General features: G+C 54.5%; 1 protein-coding gene across 3 annotated transcripts in view; it reads right to left on the minus strand.

Annotated features, from left to right (window-relative positions):
• Positions 1–6,072: 6,072 nt before the first annotated feature.
• Positions 6,073–21,399, minus strand: part of HEMK1 (HemK methyltransferase 1, mitochondrial release factors N(5)-glutamine) — a 47,472-nt gene continuing 32,145 nt past the window's right edge. The window contains exons 9-12 of one of the 3 annotated variants that reach the window (XM_032954348.2): positions 20,630–20,725; positions 13,700–13,810; positions 12,285–12,349; positions 6,073–10,981 (exon numbers count right to left, since the gene is read on the minus strand). In XM_032954348.2, coding sequence (XP_032810239.1) covers positions 12,325–12,349; positions 13,700–13,810; positions 20,630–20,725 — 232 coding nt within the window. In that variant the 3' untranslated portion in view covers positions 6,073–10,981; positions 12,285–12,324. The remainder of the gene's footprint in view (positions 10,982–12,284; positions 12,350–13,699; positions 13,811–20,629; positions 20,726–21,399) is intronic. The other 2 variants (XM_032954347.2, XM_076067023.1) reach the window with 2 other exon arrangements.

The raw sequence follows: 21,399 nt of genomic DNA on the forward strand, positions 1-21,399 counted from the left end.
CGCCTCTGCATTCAACGTGAACATTGTTGTTGCATTTTATTTGCGCTACATTTGAGATTAAAAATAAAATAATTTACGTCGTGCAATCGTCGAGTGACAGTGGCTTGGCCGAGGTGACATTGGTCCTGACGCGAGGTAGGAATTGGCCTTCTCTTGAGCCCCCATTGTTCCGTCCCCCCGCCCCACCCCCTTCCCTAACGCAGTTGCAGTGCCTGCGCACTCGGTAGCTAGGCAACTGGCGTCAGCCCGTGGGGTTTCTGTGCATAGGACACGCACGCGTGCAGCTCTTAAGGATGCTTCAGTACGGGGGAACCGTCCCGTTGGGGGCACCCCCGTGACAGACAGCGGCGGGGACGAGTGGCCCTGGCAAGAGAGCGGCTGTACGGCTCACGAGGCTTTCATCAGGAAATCAATTCCTGGTTCCGAGTCAGATTGGGACCGGCGCGGACTTCAGCTCGAGCAGACATAAATGGATCAAAGTCCTGGCCAGCGTAGACAGAGAGGGAGAGAGACAGCCAGGCGTAGAGCCACCGGTGTAGAGCCCCCCTAGAGATACCTCCAGCGGCGTGGAGCCTCCCTAAAGAACACCTCCAGCGGTGTGGAGCCCCCCTAAAGAACACCTCCAGCGGTGTGGAGCCCCCCTAGAGATACATCGACTACCGCGTTAAACGAGGACTGGCTCGACTTAATTGCTAACATTTAAACAAAAAGATGAGCTCTTAGATTTTTGTTTTAAAAAAGATCAACCCAGAATTTGTTCTGTGATTTGCGCGTGTGTCTAGTAAATGAAAGCACCGCTTGCATAGCCTTTGCGGTTGTGCCGAACAGCTCTTCCATGCGTTTGTTGGGCCGCGTGTCCGTTCGGCACGATGTCCGACGTTTCGCTCCAACTGCATCTCCAGAATCGTGAATTTGCCCCATAATATCGGTGCAATTCACTCTCTGTTTTTTGTACGATGTCCATCTGACGTTTTCCGGACGACGTCTATCTCACGTTTTCACTCCGCATGCGGGGAGCTTGAAAGCTCGCAGCGCGTGGGGCAAGGAAGGCAAACTGAACACAACATCGCGTTCGGCGTGATGTCCGACGTTTCGCTCTCGGTCATGGAGGAGTGTTTGACAAATACGTCAGACCTCCTGCCAAACAATCTCGGGAAGAAAAAAAAACATATCGGAGGAGACGTTAAAGTAACTGCACGCCTGAAATGGCGTGGTGCGGCAGTGCGGCTTGCACGTCCTGGCCCCTGTTGCGCACGTCCGCTGCTGGAACCCCCGGGCATATCGCCGCACAACGCTTGGGTACAAGCGCCGCCGCCGCCGCCGCAGCAGCAGCAGCAGCAGCGACGGCGGCGCGGCCACGGCGCCGTCGACTGGACTGCGTCGGGGCTCGCACTCCTACGCTGCGCTCGGACAGAACGCAGCGTCGAAACGTGCAAACCCCCCCCGCCGCCCCGCCGCCCGCGTCTCCCCCCGATGGAGATTTTTCAGAAGCCCGGCACGACGTCACGTCCATGGGATGGGCACGCGTCTGAAATCGAGGTTTTTTTTTGTTCTCAACGAAAATGTGAGCCGGGCCGCGAGGGCGTCCATCCTCTCGCCACCATCGCCAGGCCCCCCCCCCCCCTCTGGCCCCCCGCGAGACATCTGCGGCGGACTCCGCGACGCACCGCGAATCGTCGTCCACGTTGCGCTTTTCAGAATCGCCGTTCCCAGTAAAACAGACACACACGTGCGCGCGCGTGCACACACACAGACACAAAAAACAACAAAGTTACGCGCTTAGATCACGCTTTTGTGGAGATCACTAACGACGCATTCCATGTCCTGACGGTCGGTGGGGGTAGAGGCAACAGAGGAATTTAATGAGCGCCCCGACCCCCTCCCCAACACCCCCCCCCCCCCCCGGAGCGTCCTAACAGTGGCCAAAAGCCACATGGTCTCTAACACAGGAAGCACCCCCCCCCCCCCACCCCCATCGTGGGCTGATATTGATAATTTTATATGGAGCATGCGAGACAAGTCCCCGGACATGTAATATCGCGGCGTTGGCTGGATATCCGCCGAGATTGATGGAAGGCCGTTGTGTGGCTGCCCCCGCCGCTGTATTTGGAGGTAGCGAGTGGGGTCAGAGCTCCCGTTCCACTTCTCGGAAGGTCACGAGTTCACATTGCGGTCAGCGGTCGTCTCGACAAATCTCGTTCAGTCGGCTTCTGATAATTATACGACGGCCGAAGTTAACGGCGGGTGGGTTCTTACGAACGAGTGTGAATCCTGCACCACGGATTCAGGGCTGTCCCCGAAGCCACTGAGGGTAAAGGCGCAGACCCGCAGTTACCTTGCCGCGCCACTGCTGTGGAAGGGCCTACACTCTTCGACGTTGGCGAGACGTCTTGAAAGAGGTTACCCACACTTGACCCCGCCACACGCGACCTCCCGATCAACTCGGCGTGCGGTGTGCACATTGAGCCTGTTGGGGGTGGACAGAGGTGCGAGGAGGATTTAAGAAGCATGCTCCCTTGCTTCAACTGCCGCGCCTGGAGGTGGAACCGGCTGGAGTGTACGAATGGCAAAAGCTTATTCTTACGATGGACGCAACATTATTTGCGTGCGCCGTCAGAATAATAAAGAATGAACGTATGCCTTGCTGCGCCCAACGCAACATTAATGGGATTCATGGAATTGGCCAAACATCCAAATGCAGGTTCCTCCTGACAGATAACCTTGAGACTCATTGAGGGCTTTTCTGGGTAAAATAATGGGGCAAAATTATTATCAATACAATTACCGCCCTGGAGTGAGAAGAAAACACTCTTTCAAATTATTTTGCCTGTCGAAGAAAGCCAAACGCGCCGACACCCACAAACTGCCCCGCGTCGTAACGAAGCAGACGTCTGCGTTCACGACGTGGTCTCTGCGTCCCCGTCAGCCGCACAGAAAGCGCCACGACCTCAGTGGAGTTCCCTCTTCCCCCTCCTCCTCCTCCACGTCCAGGGGGCTCTGCTGCAGATGCTGCATGGGCTACGTTATCAGCGGTGGGGGGGGGGGGGGGAGTAGCTGCAACATCCATTCCGTTGTACTGCACTTCTACGATCTTAACGTCTCAGCTCTCTCCACCTTCCCAAACTCGCGTGGCGAGATGTTAACTGCCTCGCCTGGTATGCAGGAGGTCCTGGGTTCGATCCCGACGCCTGTGTATTTGGAGTTTGCGTGCCTCTTTCTCTCCCCGTGGTCACGTGGATTTTTCCTTCGGGTCCTCCGGTTTTCCCCTCCACATTTAGAATCGACGTCATGCGTTTCCAGCATTTGGCTGCTTCTATAAATGACCACGTGATAAGCCACTTGGTGGAGCTGTTATTTGTGGCCAGGTCGCTTCTGAAACAGAGCTACAAAGCTCAGTGGGGCCTTACTTGGTTAAAATAAAAACAACTTTTCATAGCTTAGTTTTTAGTTTAAAAGTACGACGGTCAAATAAGGCTCGGATGAGTCTGAACGCTTCTTTGTTATCGTGCACTCCCTCCGAGCGCCAGTCCGTCATGAATGCGCCGCACCGATCGCACACACACACACACAGGAAGCCCGTTAGAACAACATCGTCTGTCGCAATGCTGGCTAAGACTCAAGGTTGGATCCAAAACATCTGCCGGTAACTGGTTCCAGGTCCCAGGGGCCGGAGACTCACGGTGAAAGTGCACTCGCCGTATCGCGACGCGAGGTTTGCGCGTCGGTACAGCAGCAGCAGCGCGGTCACCGTGGGCTGCGGATCGCAGACGCCGTCGATTGGGGGGGGGGGGGGGTCCAGCGAGGCCTGGCACTGCTGCACACTGCTCACGTGCGTTGCACTTCTTTCGCGCCGTACGTAGCCAACGGCGGCTAATCGGAGGTGCGGGGGATGGGACGGATGAGCGTTTATACAAGTGGGAGGAAACCAGAGCGTCCCAGTGTCAAAAACCCACGCGTGCGATGGGGCAACGCTCTATCCCCGCACAGTTGGAAAAAAAAAAACACTGATGGCCATCAGTCCACTCGCTGTACCGACTCCTCCCGGGCGGCCAGGGAGCGGGCACCTCCTCAACGCCCAAGTGAAAGTTGAGTTTCACAACATCCGTGTGAGCGGCGATCCACCGACCCTCCCAAGCTGCCTCCACGGCGCTGGACGAGAGGCAGCCGCGTGCGGCCGTGGACAGAGGCAGCCGGGGCGGGCGGCGTGACCTGGATTTGAGTAAAAATCGCGCGACTCCCAAGTGACCCCGCGTTGACTCCGAACCCAATCGAAGCGGCGACCTCCGCTTTGCACGTCCGGCAAGCAAAGCGTTGCACCCCGCGCGGCATCCACGGGCTTACTGTATGCGGGCCCAAAATAACCGTGATTTATTGTTATTTGCCAGATGCTGGCCGCGGCTCGGTGCGAGTGTCTGAGCACAGCGGGTGACTGTGGGGCAGATTGGGTTTCCAGCAGCAGTGGCAAAGTGGCTTAAGATACAGAAATGGGCTCATCTATCCAACAAGTACCAATTTGACTGTCATCTGTCACACGGATTGGTCTGGGAAGGCTACGCGAGGTGAGCGTGTGAAACAAATCAATGTGAAGCTATTAACAAAACAACACAAGTTAAATAATAATAGTAATAGCAATAGCCGGCTGCGGTTGACACAATCCACAGCGGTGACGGGAGCCTGGGGGTAACTCGGTGGTTTTGTTTTCACGGTGTAACAATCGGCCCCGCTGGAGTTGCCATGCGGAGGTCGCCGGCGAGACTCGTTCTCCCGGCGCGGCAGCTGAAACGAGAACGGCGCGAGTTTCTTAAACTGCCGCCCTCACCGCCTCTGTCCACCAATCGGCGGCGAGTGAACGAGGCGGCGAGGGCGCCAGTTCGGTGGACCGTTGTGGGGCTGAAGTGTGGGTACTCCCACCCCCTTTGAAGGATGTCTGGTCAGCGTGAAAGACTAAGATTACACAAAAAAAGAAAACAAATACCCTCAAGGAATTAAAAAAATTCTGGCCATTGTTGCAAGTGTCACGCGGCGGGGGGTACAATCGAACCTGGCGACCTTCGGATCGCAAGTCCGGTGCGCGAACCGTTACACCGGGGGCAGCGTCCCAGTATGGTGCGCAGGCGAGAGGCTCTCTGGCACTCCGTCCAGTGGAAGTCCTCCTGCCAGCGGTGACGTGGGACAAGTGGCTCTCAGGGCTGCACCTTTTTACTCTTTGTCTCGGGATGATCGTTCACGCGGCGGATATATTTTCTATTTCACTCGACTCGTTCTGCATTCGCGCGGGGGGGGGGGGGGAGAGTGCGAGATATGGAGCAATTGCGAATGAACATGCGGGCCCCATCACAATCTCTACAGCTCCACAGACACCACCCCTCTCCACCCCGCAGGGTGATGGGGGAGCCTGCTCCTCGACGTTGCCGAGTTTGTCATGCTCGCAGCAGCGCTGCCAGGTCACGTCCCAAATTCCATCGCTCGCGCTTTAGCTGCCAATCAAAGTACGCGGTGTAATTGGACTCGTCCGAAGCGCTTTCCCATTGTCGTGGTAAACGGTCGGAAATGTCAGCACGCGTGGGCTCTTCCCTCCCTGGTCTTCTTATTGCTCCCGCCACTGCCGCCACCACCGCCGCCACGGGGCCTCGCATCAACCCGTCATCGCACACCGCACCGCGTTCCCGTCACGCCGCCCGCCGCGGTCTTAATTACGGACGTGCAAACACAACAGTGGTTAATTTAATTTTAACCGCCACGTTGACCTTATAAAATAACAAAATAACGCCTCCTTCAAGGGTCCTTGCCAATAAAACATCGTGCGCGCGCTTCTCCGCGCCGTTGCTTCCAAAGAGTCCGGCTGGCGTCGTCGTGGACGATATAAGTTACAAAGTAAGCGAGCGTACGTCTGGAGATGAATCGTCTCTGCTTATTGTGACTCTGCTTGTGATAAAACTGAATGTTGAAACTGGTTCCAGTTTGCTTGTATTGGACAAATTCTGCCGATGAGATGCAATTCGCGGAAAGCCATGCAGCCGTTGGATTGTGTGTTAAAAAAAAACTCGTAAAAACACACAGAGGCAAAAAATATGAAATCAAATGTTTTCGTTTTTACTGTCGCAGAGAGAGAAAATGATCTTGACAGTTCATGCGCTCTCGCTTCTCTTCGTGAAGAATATAATTCAGAGGGAGAGTGTTTTAATAACGCTCGAGAGAAGGGATGGGATTGCATTAGCCCAACACTCATTACGTTACCGAGACAGTGGGCACGGGGAGATTTTGGTTAGGGAGCCAGTGTATGGGAGGTGAAGTATAGTCACACGAGTAGATTATTTTGTTTTGTTCATCAGCAGCTGCTGGAGCGTAACGAGACGCTGCTGTCGCGCCGTAACGGTGAGCACACCCGCGCCGGCGATCCAGAGGGCGACGGTTTGATTCGCTTCCCCGGCGCGGCAAGTTTCTTTAAACCTCCTGGCCCCACATGTCCACCCAGCCGTAGAAACGGGTTAGTCGGACAGCAGGTGGCATGCCGTGGGGGGGGGGGGGGGAGGGTAAAGTGTGGCAACTTGCACCTCTTTCAAGACGTCCGGCCGGTGTGGAAGAGCAGACCAAATAACCATTCGAGAAGGGGGCTTTTCTCTCTCTCTCTCTAGAGCCTTCCTCAAGCGGAGGCCCTTCGACCAGCAGCGGCGTGAACAACGCACACTGTTGCAGGGCCTGCGCCTTTTACCCTCTCAAACGACGCGGTGAGTGCAGGCTCAAGGTGAAGCATCGCGTGCAACCCCATTCCCCTCCTCGCCAAGGCCCTCGGCCAACATGACCAGATTTTATATCTTCCTCTCGCAGAGGAAATCCCGCAAGCTTCCGACTCGTCATTTTACTTTTTATTTTTTATATTTCGCGCGTGCTCTGTCGCCGTCTCCGCACGCGCGCGTCAACTTATTTTGGTAAGAAAATCAAATCGTTTTCTGCCGCCGGGTTAATATTTGCACCGCTCTAGTTATTATTCATTATCGTGATTTATGGTCGTTTCCATTCTTTGTTTGTGCCTTTTCTGCAGAAAACACATTTCCCGTGCGCCGTGCATTCTTCGCAATTCTTTCCCCTCGGAAAGCCACAACGGCTGCCTCGACGTTGTCCCCCGACCTCCCATCCATAAATAATGGAACGGATCGGACTCGGTGATGCGCGCGCGTTGCATACACCGCACGTGTGACGAAATAAATAATTTCATGAAAAACTTGGCACAAATCCCATCAAGGATTACACGGGCTGTTTTGTCTAGTGCCGCATTAAATCTGCTCGTGGCTCTTCCAATAACTTGGGAGTAATTTCGGAAGAGTTATTTTTGGAATTGTCTTTTAAGAAAAAATAATAATACCCCGCGCAATTATGCTGTCACGCAAAACCATTTTTATTAAGCTCGGGAGTGTTTATTGCGTGGCGGTTGTGAGCGGTCTGTGCCACGAGCAACGGCGCATCGCTCCCTCGCACCAGATAGACATTTAAATTCCACCGTCAGGTCTCATGGGTTTCTCCACAATCCATCCCGAGCGGCTTAAAGGGCGAGCGCTAGGATTGCGACAGGCCCTCTGCTACGTCAACGGTCGGCGACGCGAACGTTAAGATTCGCAACAAAGTAATCGGTCACTGTTTACTAATTGCGCAGCACCGTAGGTTGAAATGCGGGGTATTATTATCGCTTTGCTTCCTAGGGACATTATTATTATGCATTGGCTTTTCAATTACAAGTATGAAGAATTATTCCACATACGCATTAAAAAAATAATTACTTCTATTTTCTTCTCATCATCGCCGTGTCCTGGAGGCACTTTGAGAACAAAATAATAATCATTAAAGAAGCGCTGACGCATGCCCTCGCCTCGAGTGGGGTGGAGCGGCCGCGCAGCGGTTAGCGCGCTGCGCTATCACACCGGTGACCCCTCAAGTTCAATTCGAGCCTTGGCCAACAGCAGTGGCGAGTGATATCGGAACCAGCCCTGCCCTCCTCTCCCTGCATTCACCAACCCGCACGCACCAGCGTGAAGTATGATAAAAAATAAAACCCCAGCACTGAAAAGGCCATGGCAAAGCCTTCATCTATTGGGTTGAGAGTAATCTATAATTTTATTGTTATAATTTATTAAATACATGTCTAGGATTTTGTTGGGATACAATTTTTTAATGTATACTGTATTTAAAAAAAGAAAAGTATTAACCCTATTGATTTACCAAATCCTCTCCGACTCAAACAGCACTTTCCCGAGCAGAAAAAACTAAGCCAACTTGAAATGCCGTGATTGTAGCTCTGCACCAGTTGTGGAAATTCCACAAATCTATGGGAACCCACCGATGAACGACGAGTTTGCCAAAGAGAAATCCATTGTTTTCTTTTAAGTTTCAAGTCCGTTTCTGTTTTTCAAAGTTTTAATCGCCTACCATTTATTTTTGTCAGTTTCCCTCCTCTCGAATGTGTGCCGCAGTAAGTTTCCACTTGAGCGAGACGACCACAGGTCTCATGCACACCACGAGTCCGTAGTTCGACGTGACCCCAAAGACAACGTTTCATAATTGAGCATCCGGAGACACTTTGACGCACTGCCGTTGGAATCCCTGCACCGAATGGCGTCGCCGCATTGAGTGTTACTGTGGGACTAGCTCTCTGAGAGCCAGGGCCAGACCGAACGCGCTCGCCAGCACGCTAGAAAAAAAGGGCACGTTCATGGCGCCACAGACCCAACCGCCATGTGGTTAAACCACAAGTTTAGCGGGGTGTTTTTTTCTTCTTTCTAGGCCTCGAACGCTTTCTTAAAAAAAAAAAATTCCATTCGCTCGGCTCGCAATGTGTTCAACTCCACAACGCGCGACGGCACCAACCACTGTGATTATTGTTACTTTTAACGATCATTTTCGGTTTCACTTAAAAACCGACAAAAACGGCCATATTGTTTGGCACAGGGTGCACGGGCCGCTTCCAAATCTTGTCTCGGCCGGGCCGCGCGGGGGGCTTCTGGCCGGTGACGCACACGGCGGGCAGGGGTGGACGGGGGTGGGGCTCGGCTTTCCAGGCACAGAGACACATCGATCGCGGAGGTGGCGGCGGCGCTAGAACGCCGCGGGGTCCTGATCGCAGGCCCTTTAGGATTTGGGACTCCAGCAGAAACGTGCCGCTCCGCGGGGTGGGAGACGTGGGCTCGGCAGCGAGAGCCACGTGGCCGTGACGTGCAGGTATTTTACGGTGAGCAAAAATCTTCTGGGAGGTCGGGCGGTTCCTGCACGCCCCCCCTCCCGCCACCCCGTGTTGTCTCGGGATGGGATATTACCGTAAATTACGGCGCAGAATGCATTTGGGTAGGTGAAAAAAAAAATGCTTGTTTGTAATCCTGGGAGGGTTGTGGCAGTCGCCAGGGGTATCAGACTGCAGGCCTGGCTTCAACCCAACCCGCAGAGTCTCAGCCGCCCGCCCCGCGCAGACGCGGTCTCACGCACATACGGGCGGCCGAGCGCCCGTGCGCCTGTACGCGCGGGCGCACATGTGCGCGAAGACGCACGAGCATATGCTGCGCGCGCGCGCGCGTGCGGACGCATGTGCCAACACAAGCACGCACGCGCGTAGACACAACACGCAAGAAATGTCGTCGCCCACACTTGCACAAACACACGCACGCGCACAAACACACGCACGCGCACAAACTCACGACACACAAGCGCACGCTCAAAGACACGCACACTCGCACGGACACCCGCACGAACGCAAACCCCGCAGAAACACGCTCGGTCACACGCACGGACACAAGAGCACGCTCGGACACGCACACTTGGTACACACAAGCAAGCGCACACGCACACACCTACTCACACGCACCCACAATCGCACGCACACACGCGTGCACGCACTAAGCACCAACTGCAAGTCACAGGCCTACCACGGACAGCGCCCTACTGCGATTTTCCAGGAACGGCATCAGACGCCAGTTTTATGGTCGCTTTCTCGGAAAGCCTGGAGGTTGCGGGGGGGGGCGTGTGGGGCGTGGGGGGTGTGGGTGGGAAGGATTCTGCAGCGGGGCCGCCGTCGCTTACCCCTCCGCTCCACCGACTCGTTTCACGAGCTCGTAAAAGCCAAACAGAATTCGTTGCCAAACTGCCAGAATGAAAACTGGCAGAGGGCTTGAAGCACGCAATGAATGCAATATCTGTTTTTTTTTTACATTTTTAATTTATTGAATTGCAGTGGCTTAAAGTTCCTGGAATAATGCCTTGTCATCTGGAAGAAGGATTCATTTTAAAATATTAGACGTTACACACTTGGCACTAATTTTGGCGCGCGTGCACTGTGAAGATGTAAAATTGTTTATGAGAACGCCCCTGCTATTCTCCTTCAATTATAAATGTTTTAAACGTTCCCAGTAAACGGTGGGGGGGGGGGGGGACAAAATCTGTCGGGCTGGAACACGCTTCAGGCCTCCTCCGCCCCACGGCGTCGGCGCAGAATGGCCCTTGTATCGCGTCGAGGAGCGCGTGCAGGACGTTTATCGGGCGGGGGAAGGAATCTTCTCCTCTCGGCGGGAGTCCCAACCGCGAGATGTTGGCCGTCGTGGCCAGCGGCGCGGCGTCTCTCCCGGCAGGCGACGGGCGGCGGCGTCGTCGTCACCCGCGCGTGATGTGCTCCGCTCGAGCACAGCGGCGTTCGGTCGCCCACGGCGAGATGATGTGTACTCGTTTATTTCTCCTGCCGAGCTGTTTAAATATTTGTTCTCTCGGCTCAGGCTTTGAGGTGGGGTGCGGAGGGGCGGGGAGGGGGTGCCGGCCCTTCTCCCGAGATGCGAGGACGCTTCCCTCTCGCTTCCTGCAACTCCCCGCCCGCTCGCTCGGCCGCTCTGCGTCGGTGGAGAATCTGTCCCCGCCGGGGCCCCCCTGCGGAACCGTTCGTCAGACGTGCGTCGCCCCCGACAGCCGCCCGCCCGCCCGCGCTTTCCTCCGCAGTACGCAGAACCTTGGCCTGCAGACACCGCCGGCACAAAATAATGATTAATCATAAATCTTCCCAAGGCAGCGGTTGGCTGTTCTCCAGCCGTCCCACCCCCCCCCCCCCTCCGGTTCGTTCTCTGGTTCCGTGCCACGTGAAAAAGGCCCCGTGGGGACAGCTGCCTCGGCGCGCCGGCGCAGACGCCGCGGACAGACGGGCGACGGACGGACACACACGTGGGGAGAGACCGACACGCGGACGGACGCACGGAGGGATCGACACGCGGACAGATACACGGACGGACACATGGAGGGGCCGACATGCGGAGGGACACACGGCAGATGCACGGAGGGACCAACAACACGGACGGACACACGGACAGACGGAGGGACCGACAAATGGACAGACGTGTGGTCATGCGAACGGATTTGACGCACGGGGACACGCGAACACGCCGATACCAAAACGGACGGACGCACGGTGGCAGATGGACGGACACACGGACGCGCGGACGTGATCACGACGACGGCGTCCACTGCCTTCTTTCCACAGCATGTCGGCTGCCAACAGCAGGAAGGCGGCCACTGCGGGGACCAGGGACACTGTTGCAGAGAGGCGCGACGGCGGTGAAGACCACTGCTCAGAGCGCACCGATGCAATGGGTGCTGGCTAAACCAACACGACTTTAATTAATACAGGAACAGCCCTCGGGGCTCGTTAATGATTGACTGCTCCTTTCCAACGTCTGGTTGAGGGGGGGGGGGATATTGAGATATCAATATCGCGAGCCGAACTGTGCCCTGCCAAATGGTTATTTTGAACAAGCTCCTCTTACCTTTCGAAGCCAATTTGATGAAGAAAATCAATTGCGCAGCCATAAACAGCAACACCGTGACCCAAATCGCCCGGAAACGCGCCCGACCTCACCAGATCTCGGGCGCTAAGCAGGGTTTGAGCCCGGATAGCGCTTGGATGGGCCCCTACCAGGTGCCACAAAACAATTTCTATAGGCTGCTGCGGGGTCTGCGTCTTTGGGAGCACCACGGTGCCGAGATGTTAACCACCTCGCCTAGTGTACAGGAGGTCGTGGGTTCAATCCCGACCCTGGCAATGCCTGCTGTATATTTGCAATCTGCTGGCGCGATTTTTCTCCAGGTCCTCCGGGTTTTCCCTCGACATTTAGAATCAACGTCACGCATTTAGAGCATTTGGCTGCGATAAATTTCCACGTGACGATAAGCCACTTAGTCGCTTCTGAAAAAGAGCTGCATAGCTCAGTGGGCCTCACATGGTAAGATAAAAGTTTAGTTTAGGTGCAGCAGAATGCATGTCGTACCGCACTTCTATGTTCCCCACGGCTACACTCCTCCAGTCCTTCACCGACCCGTGACGACCAGTGAGCTACGGTCAAACGGCACGACAACGTCATGGCGCAAGGGGGGGGGTCAGTGATACGGCAGTCAGATCAACATAGGAGAACGCGTCGCTGCTGCTATGCTCATTAAAAAACGGGGGGCATCGTTATAAGCACGCTTTGTTTTGACAAGGTAACACTGCGTGTGTGCGTGTGTGTGTGTGTGTGCATGTGCGTGTGTGCGCGTGTGTGTGCGTGTGTGCGCGTGTGTGTGCGCGCGTGTGTGTGTGCGTGTGTGCATGTGTGTGCGCGTGTGTGCGCGCGTGTGTGTGCGTGTGTGCGTGTGCGTGTGTGCGTGTGTGCGTGTGCGCGTGTGCGTGTGTGCGCGTGTGCGTGCTTGTGTGCGTGTGTGCGCGTGTGCGCGTGTGCGTGTGCGCGTGTGTGCGTGTGTGCGTGTGTGTGCGTATGTGTGTGCGTGTTTGTGTGCGTGTGTATGTGTACGTGTGTGTGCGCGTGTGTGTGCATGTGTGCACGTGTGTGCGTGTGTGTGCGTGTGCGTGTGTGAGAGCTGGAGACATCACCCGCTTGCGCTGCCCTTTAAAAAGAATCGCTGCTATGCCCTTGATGGCATAAAAAGTTAAATAAAGTCATAGTGGCCCCACATTCTGTTTGTAGAACGACCACACGATGATGAATTGTCTGGGCGGACCCACGACTAGGACTTGAACCCATGCCTTTTGCACTGTGAGAGGAGGACCCCGAATTACATTTTTTTGGGCTGGAAGATTTTTGATTTTGCGCGAAAGAAATTGTCTCTTGCACGCGTTGCCCTTTTCGATTTTGCCAATTGGTGCCCACAAGACGAATCGCCTATCCAGAGCTCTCACGCGGTCACATGGCGATTCAATTCCGTGACAGCAAACGGCCCTGCTAAACGAGATTTCGGAGAAGTACTTTTGACGTCCGTTCAAAGTGACCTTATTCGCACGCTAGGTGATGGCGCACTCTTCCGCACATCCTGCTGCGGAGGAATATTCAATCGTCATGGCAAAAGTGACGAATTTTTACTCTCTCAGAGCTGGAATTTTCCTACACCAAGCGGGGAACCGAATTATCACGAATTTTTTTTTTGCAAGCAAGTTTCTAGCGGCCCAGGCTGGTGCCCAACATCTCACGACGCACGAGGAGCACGGTCTGGGGGGTTCTCAGCCGGTGCTCCGGCTCCTGAGCCGCCCGGCCGGCCCACTGGCCAGCCGGCCTCCCGCTCCCGCCGGAGGATTTCACTCGAAACGAAAACATCGGCTGCTGTCGGCGCCCGTCGTTGTGGTTTAACGTCGCGCACGAGCGCAGAGTGTGCCGGCCGGAGTGGGGGGTGGGGGGGGGGCAAGCGAGCTCACTGTCCGAGGAAGTCGCGGCGCGTCTCGACAAACTCCAGCGCAAGCTGCTGCTGCTGCAGCCACTTGCGGATCATGGCCGGGTGCCTGGGCTCCGTTTCCAGCCACACCAGTCTGGTTGGCGGCAAGAGACAGCGAGAAACACACACACGCACACGTTCGCCGGCGAGGTCCCTTTTTATTATTTATATCGCGCCTGCTTTGCGAGGTGCGGCACGTCCATTCGTATTCATGACCGCGTTTCCACCGGAGGGGATTTTTTTATTTTTATATATATATATATACATTTTTATTAACACAGCAAAGGCGGCCTGCCGCTCTTCTATCGTTCTTGCTGTGGGGCGAATGGAAGTCCCCCCTTCGCATGGCATTAAAAAATTATAACGCGCGCGGAAAATTATGCCTTCGTTGGGGATCGCCGCCGAGGTCCCGGCCGATGTGTTTATTTAGTTACCTCGTGATGCGGGTGCTCGAGGCTGCGGTGTCGGTGAGCTCGCGTGACGATCGCAAAGGTTAATTGTAAATAACACGGGGGGGGGGTTGTTTTTTGTTTCTCGCCGTTTGGCAAGGATGGCGGCTTTTCGGCCAAAGAAATCCTCCCGTTCCTCCCAGTGACAGCAAAACAAAAAAAACCCCTGTTATTATTCGTAATTAACCTGTTATTTACTACAAAGTTGATATAAAGCTGGATAAGAGGCCTGGCTTTGTGATCTCAGAGCGGCGCGCCCGGGGAGTGGAGATTCGTATCGAGTTGTGGCCGGGGAAAGGGCAGGGCGAAGGGGGCGCTCACATCCACCCGGCAGGGCGGCGGGGTGGTGGGGGGAGCCAAGGGGGGCAGCGGGAGGAGGGGGGGGGGAGCGAGGGGTGGGGGTGCAGCGAGAGGGGGGGCGAGTGGGCGACCGTTCTTGCGATTAGAATACGAGCGGCATTTGACCCATGCCCCCCCCCCCCGTCCTCTCCAGACGCACACTTCTGGGGTCTGAGCCAATTGTTGTTTTCTTTTTTTTGCTGCCGTTGAACAAAAAAATCGCTGCCATTTTCAGTTTCCTATCGCTGTTGCCACAGACCGTTCAAATTATCTGGCCTCTCGCCAGATAATTTGAACGCGGGGAGGCAGCGGCGTCGGCGGCAGCGGCGGCTTCGGCGTCTGGGGGTCTCCAAGCGACATTTCCCCGGTCAAGCGTGGAACCGAGCTCGGCGGTCTGCCGCGTTCCGTGCCTCAAAAAACCGCACGGCCGCGGCAAAGTCACTCCCGCACCACAACACGCCACGACGCTCTGCGCTCGCCAGCCGCGGTGGCTCAGAGGGTCCCCCGCCCCCGCGCTACGATCCCGGTTGACCCAGGTTTTACCGCCTGCCTGTGCACATCATCAGCAATTGGGTATCCAAACCCCCCGTGCCTGTTGGGAGGTGGCCGGGGGTGGCTCAGGGGTCAGAGCACCGAGACGGCGGCACCGTCGGGATCCTCCTGGGTTAATATTCTGGGTTTCACCCCCACCCCCGCCCACCGCCGTTCAAAACCGCGGCTGTTATGATTTCATACGAGTGGCAGGGGTCTCGTCCTCATTTAGGAATCACCGGTTGAGTACGGCCATCGTTTCCTGTTGCTGCCGCTGCCAGCTTGTGACTCGGTGGCTTCATGTGGTCATGCCCTCCCTGGTCACAGGGAGGGCATTTTGGCACCGTCTCGGGGCGACGATAAACCATCTCTCAGACACTTTCCGGGAATTATGGGAATAGCTAATTTGGGCAGAAAAGTGCGTGCGCTGGCTTAAAAAAAAAGAGAGTATATTTAACACTACGACACACAAGACGGTGATTTGTCGATGGCAAACGGGGTGGTTGTGACCAGAGGCGCGGGTTCTCCGCCTAAAACAAGGACTGTGTGTACATGGCGCGGTGCTGTGACGTGATGCGCAAGGCGTGATGGGAGAAACGATGCTCCGGCCACACGATCGCACCTCTCGCTGTCTGTAAATCACCTTCCGCTTGCATTAATAACGCCAGTGATTATATATATATTTTTTAAAATTGTTATCATTGTAAAAAAGAAAAGCGGGGAAAAAAAAACCCCAGCCCCTTTTACACTGACCTCATTACTGTCCCCGCACTAATCTGCGCAAGTCGACGTTATTACCCTACTGGGCAGCGCGCCAGGTGACACAGAAACACTCCGTGCGCACGTAGCAGCAGCAGCGGCAGCGGCAGCAGCAGCAGCAGCAGCGGTAGCGAGAAACGGGACGCGAGCGTGCCAATGGCGGCAACGAATAGGGCCGCACGACGGCCGCAACAAGACGCGAGCAACTCCCTGGTAGACGGGGCACGGATCGCGCCGCGTTTAACGTGTCGCGGCACCCCCCCCCCCCTTCACCGCTCCCACCCCCCCCCCCCCCTCATTGGCTGGAGTAGGGCCGCCTCCTATCTGCGCATCCGAAAAGCGAATTTCGAGCGGTGGGCAAAATTCGCGGAATTCAGATTATCCCAGGCAGCTGGGCAAAACAAGCGCTTACAAAAACAAAACCCTCTCTCGCTCTCGATTATATAACATATAAATATATATAAAATATTTGCCCGATTCTCTAATTACTCGCGCTGTTCCTGCAAGGCTCCTGACATTTCCTGGAGCCTCATGAAAGCGGTGACTCTCCTCTTTTTCTCCGGGTTCATCTGCCTCCCCTTTACTATCATCAAAGCGCCGCATTCAACGCTTCCAGGAATGCCCTTCAGTGCGCCGTTTCCTGGAACTGGCAACTGTGGAGCGCTGCCGTCGGGGGCTGCGACGCCGGCGACGACGAGAGCGCGGCGCCGGAGAGCCAGGCAACGCCGCAATCAACGCCCGCTCGCGCTCGTACTTGCGCCCGCCCGCCCGTCCGCCCCCCCGCAAGACTGGCCGGCGAGTTCGACGGCACAGCCGTAGCCACAGCCGCCGCCGCCGCCACCGCGGATAATCGATTTTGTTTACCTCTTCCTCGCCGGTGCGAGCGAGCGCAGCAACAAGTCAATTTAATTTTAGTAGTTTTCATTTTTGGCGCCGCCACTGCCGCACGGCCAGAAATTACTCGCTCCTTCGCGGACGTAATTAGGAGAACTGTCTCCCCCAACCGGCGAGGTTCCGCCCCGGTGCTGCGGACAGGAGTATGAACGTCAATCAATTACCCGCGCAGCACGCACGCCGTTTCGCAAACACTGTATGGATTTTTTTTTTAAACCCAGCGACGGGTCATCGAGTTCGCCGAATTTTTTTTCTCTTTCTCCCCTCCCGCGTTCTGACCGCCCCCCCTGCCCCCGCCCCTTGTCTTATTGTCGAACGCTTTAAAGGACGGCGAACAAACAACACTTTCAGCGCCGTTAATGGATTTTTCTCGCTATGTTCGTCCAAGGTTAGCCAGCCGGGAATTAAAAATGATTCCAAATTCACATACCTCACATATAAAAAAATAACAACCGTTGGGTCACTCCTGCCAGAATTTGAATATATGCATGGTAGTGAAAAAAATATATATGCAAAACGGCGTTTGTGGTTTTGTTAAAATGGGATTACCGTACGTAAGGTAAGTATTCGGTTCATTGGGTTTCAAATTTCAGGGCGGTAAAATAAGATGCGATGACAACGACGGAAAAAATCGGGCACACCTTCATCCGGAGAGCGACAGCTCGCGAGAGCGATGCCGGCGAACGTCTCGAGGTGACCGTGGGCTCTTTCCTCGGTCGCCGATTTTGTTTTAAAATCAGGTTTTCTTTAAATTTCATCCTTATTTTTATATTTACGCCCGCCGAGCTCCCTCACTGACGAGTCAATGGGACTCAGTCTCAAGACGGCCGCGAAGGACTGCCCCCTGGTGATCCTCGTGGGTAAATCACTCAAAACCAAAGCAGAGGTTTGTTGTCTTTACTTCTACAGCGAACAACAGCGGAGAAGCCAAAGCTGAGCGAGAGAGCCATGCTCTCCGGAGTCTCGAGCCTCGCACCAAGCGCCGACCTCACTTCCTCCGGATCTCGCCACGGCGCCGAAATGTTAACTACCTCGCCTGGTATACAGGAGGTCGTGGGTTCGATCCCGACCCTGACGCCTGCTGTATATTGAGTTTGCATGTTCTCCCCGTGGTCGCGTGGATTTCTCTCGCATAATCATCATCACGGTGCTTGTCTCTTTCATTATCATCATCATGATTCCGGGATGTTAACTACCTTGCCCGGTGTACAGGAGGTCGTGGGTTTGATCCTGAAAACACCTGACGCCTGCTATACATTTCCACACGTGATGATAAGCAAATTCATTGAACTATCATTTGGGGCTAGGATGCTTCTGAAAAAGACCGATTTAGCCCAGTGGGGGCTTAACTAGTAAAATAAATACGTAATAATCACCTAGGCCAGGGCTCAGTGGGATTCGGCATCTCCTGCGCATGGGAGAGCGTGATATCCATGGCTACACTGGGACGATTAATTTAGAATCTAAAAGTAATTTTGACGTATTGGCTGTAATACAGGAACTCAAGGACCTAAAACTTGCTGCTGATGATGATGGTGACGGTGACAATGATAACGATCGTCATCGCGGTGATGACGAAGGTGATTATGATCATGGTTATGATAGTGACGATGTCAAAGATGAAGATGATCATCGTCATGGACAGGTCACTGAGACAGGTCATCAACACAGGTCACCAACACAGGTCACAGGTCACCAACACAGGTGACCAACACAGGTCACCAACACAGGTCACTATCACAGGTCACCAACACAGGTCACTATCACAGGTCACCAACACAGGTCACTATCACAGGTCACAGGTCACCAACACAGGTCACCAACACAGGTCACATGTCACCAACACAGGTCACTATCACAGGTCACTATCACAGGTCACTATCACAGGTCACCAACACAGGTCACTATCACAGGTCACAGGTCACCAACACAGGTCACTATCACAGGTCACCAACACAGGTCACTATCACAGGTCACCAACACAGGTCACAGGTCACTATCACAGGTCACTATCACAGGTCACCAACACAGGTCACTATCACAGGTCACCAACACAGGTCACTATCACAGGTCACAGGTCACCAACACAGGTCACTATCACAGGTCACCAACACAGGTCACTATCACAGGTCACCAACACAGGTCACAGGTCACCAACACAGGTCACCAACACAGGTCACTATCACAGGTCACCAACACAGGTCACTATCACAGGTCACCAACACAGGTCACTATCACAGGTCACCAACACAGGTCACCAACACAGGTCACCACACAGGTCACCACCACAGGTCACAGGTCACCAACACAGGTCACTATCACAGGTCACCAACACAGGTCACTATCACAGGTCACCACCACAGGTCACTATCACAGGTCACTATCACAGGTCACTATCACAGGTCACAGGTCACCATCACAGGTCACTATCACAGGTCACCATCACAGGTCACTATCACAGGTCACCATCACAGGTCACTATCACAGGTCACAGGTCACTATCACAGGTCACCAACACAGGTCACCAACACAGGTCACTATCACAGGTCACCATCACAGGTCACCATCACAGGTCACCATCACAGGTCACCAACGCAGGTCACCAACACAGGTCACTATCACAGGTCACCATCACAGGTCACCATCACAGGTCACCAACACAGGTCACTATCACAGGTCACCATCACAGGTCACCATCACAGGTCACCAACACAGGTCACTATCACAGGTCACCATCACAGGTCACTATCACAGGTCACAGGTCACCAACACAGGTCACCAAGACAGGTGACCGAGACGAGGAAGAGCTGAACCCAGACGGTGGTAATGACGGTGATGATGGTGAGACTCTAAGAGTGGACAGAGGTCGTGTGCCGAGTTCACAATGACTTCGAGATCAGGCAGCAAGGAGGAAGCGATGGCGAGGTGTAAGGAGGGGGGGAGGGGTGGAGGGGAGGGGCAGTCGGAGCGTCTGCTTCCCCCTGTAGGGTCATCAAACGTAACAACGAAACTAACCCGATGCAAACTGAAAAAAACTACGTGACTTTATGACGAACGCAAGAACGAAGAGTCGCAAGTCGAATAATCTTATTTAATTTTACCAGGTAAGGCCCACTGGGCTATTCGGCTCTTTTTAAGAAGCGACCTGGCCACAAATGGTAGCTCAACGAAGTGGCTTATCGTGTGAAAATTGACAGCGGCCAAATTCTCTGAACGCACGATTTTAAATGTGGAGGGAAAAACTGGATGACCCGGGGAAAAATATCCACAAGACAGGGTTGGGATTGAATCCACGACCTCCTGCATACCAGGTGAGGTAGTTAACATGTCGCCACTGTGGCGCCCTGCATATCGGGGGTACACCGGTAATGAAGCCAAAGGCCATCTTTTCTTCGCCTGAGTGAGTGGACCATGTCATGCAAAGCGGCAGCTGGGGCCAGCCATACCTGTCAACCCCTTATCAGTGCCCTACCTTATTACAGACCAAGTCAGACCTTATTGGTCACACCGTGCCCTTATAAATCTTAACGTTCATCCTACAAAGTCCCATCACAAGGGAGAAACACAAACAAATAGGCAAAACATTTTTTTTGCCCGTGTTGAAACGGGTGTACGCTGGTATGGTATGGACCTGAAAACTGAATTTCCCTCTACAAGAATACGGAGTAAACCGTAATGGATTGACAGGTGTGGGCCAGCCAACGTCTCGCCGAGCGCTCCGTGCTCAATTAAAGGTTGAGTCGACCTAGGGTAGAGGCTCATTGCGGGAACTTCCGGGAAACGGGGCAGTGATCTTTGTCATGGCCAGGAATAGAAGGCGGGTGGCCGAACGCCTGAAGCCGTACAGCTCAGGCAATCAGGCGGGTCGCCACGAGCGACAATGCGACGCAACGGGCGCGCTAACAGTCAATTACGGGGTGCCGTGCGCGTGGGATACAGACCCATTATCCTTCACGACCTCCGCGGCCAGAGTGAGGACAACTTTGATTAAGTCCATTCCGTCTTCACCGCCGTGCAAAGCAGCCGGATCCTCGAAACTGCCGGGGGGAAAAAATATATAAAAACACGACAACAGCGGAATGAATTCAGTTTAAAAAAGAAAAAGCATACGAGGCCGCTAACGACGTTGTTATTTGTTTTGGCATGGCTCGTTATTTCGGGAGGCTGGTCCGACCAAAAGATCGTGAGGATTCGCCACTGAGCCGGGTCCGCGCAGAGCCGACGGTTGATTTTCCTGCCCCTAAAAGCCCCCACGGGTTTGCAAAGCTGTAAATAAATAACGGGGCAAACTGGACAAATCCCGCCGCGTAAAAAAAATGTCAAAATGGGAAGCATCGCATAAAAAAACGCGGAGCAAATATTTTCGGTTGCATATTCCGAGTGCGCAGTGCGGAATTGAATCGGACGAAACGTGCTCTGGCAAATGTCACGGCGATTCCGCGGGGCTGGTGAAGTCCACGCCTTTAAACATTTTTCCCTTCTCCCCGCTGACGGTTCTCTCCATCCGAATTCGTTGTCTTTCTCTCCTCCACCTCGGTTTTATCCTCTACGATATTCCCCCACCCCCGCCCACCCCCGCCCACCCCCCGCCACTCCCCCCGTGTTTCCGCTTGACTCTCAATCCCCAAAGGACAGGGTAATATAGATTTGGAAGTTTAGAAGAGCACGTGGAAAGAATGTTGTGGACGTGTATAAGCGCTCCTAAACTATT

This window comes from Petromyzon marinus, chromosome 14 (assembly GCF_048934315.1).
Source record: "Petromyzon marinus isolate PM22_M1 ecotype Great Lakes invasive population chromosome 14, UKy_Petmar_22M1.pri1.0, whole genome shotgun sequence".
NCBI classification, from domain to species: domain Eukaryota; kingdom Metazoa; phylum Chordata; class Hyperoartia; order Petromyzontiformes; family Petromyzontidae; genus Petromyzon; species Petromyzon marinus.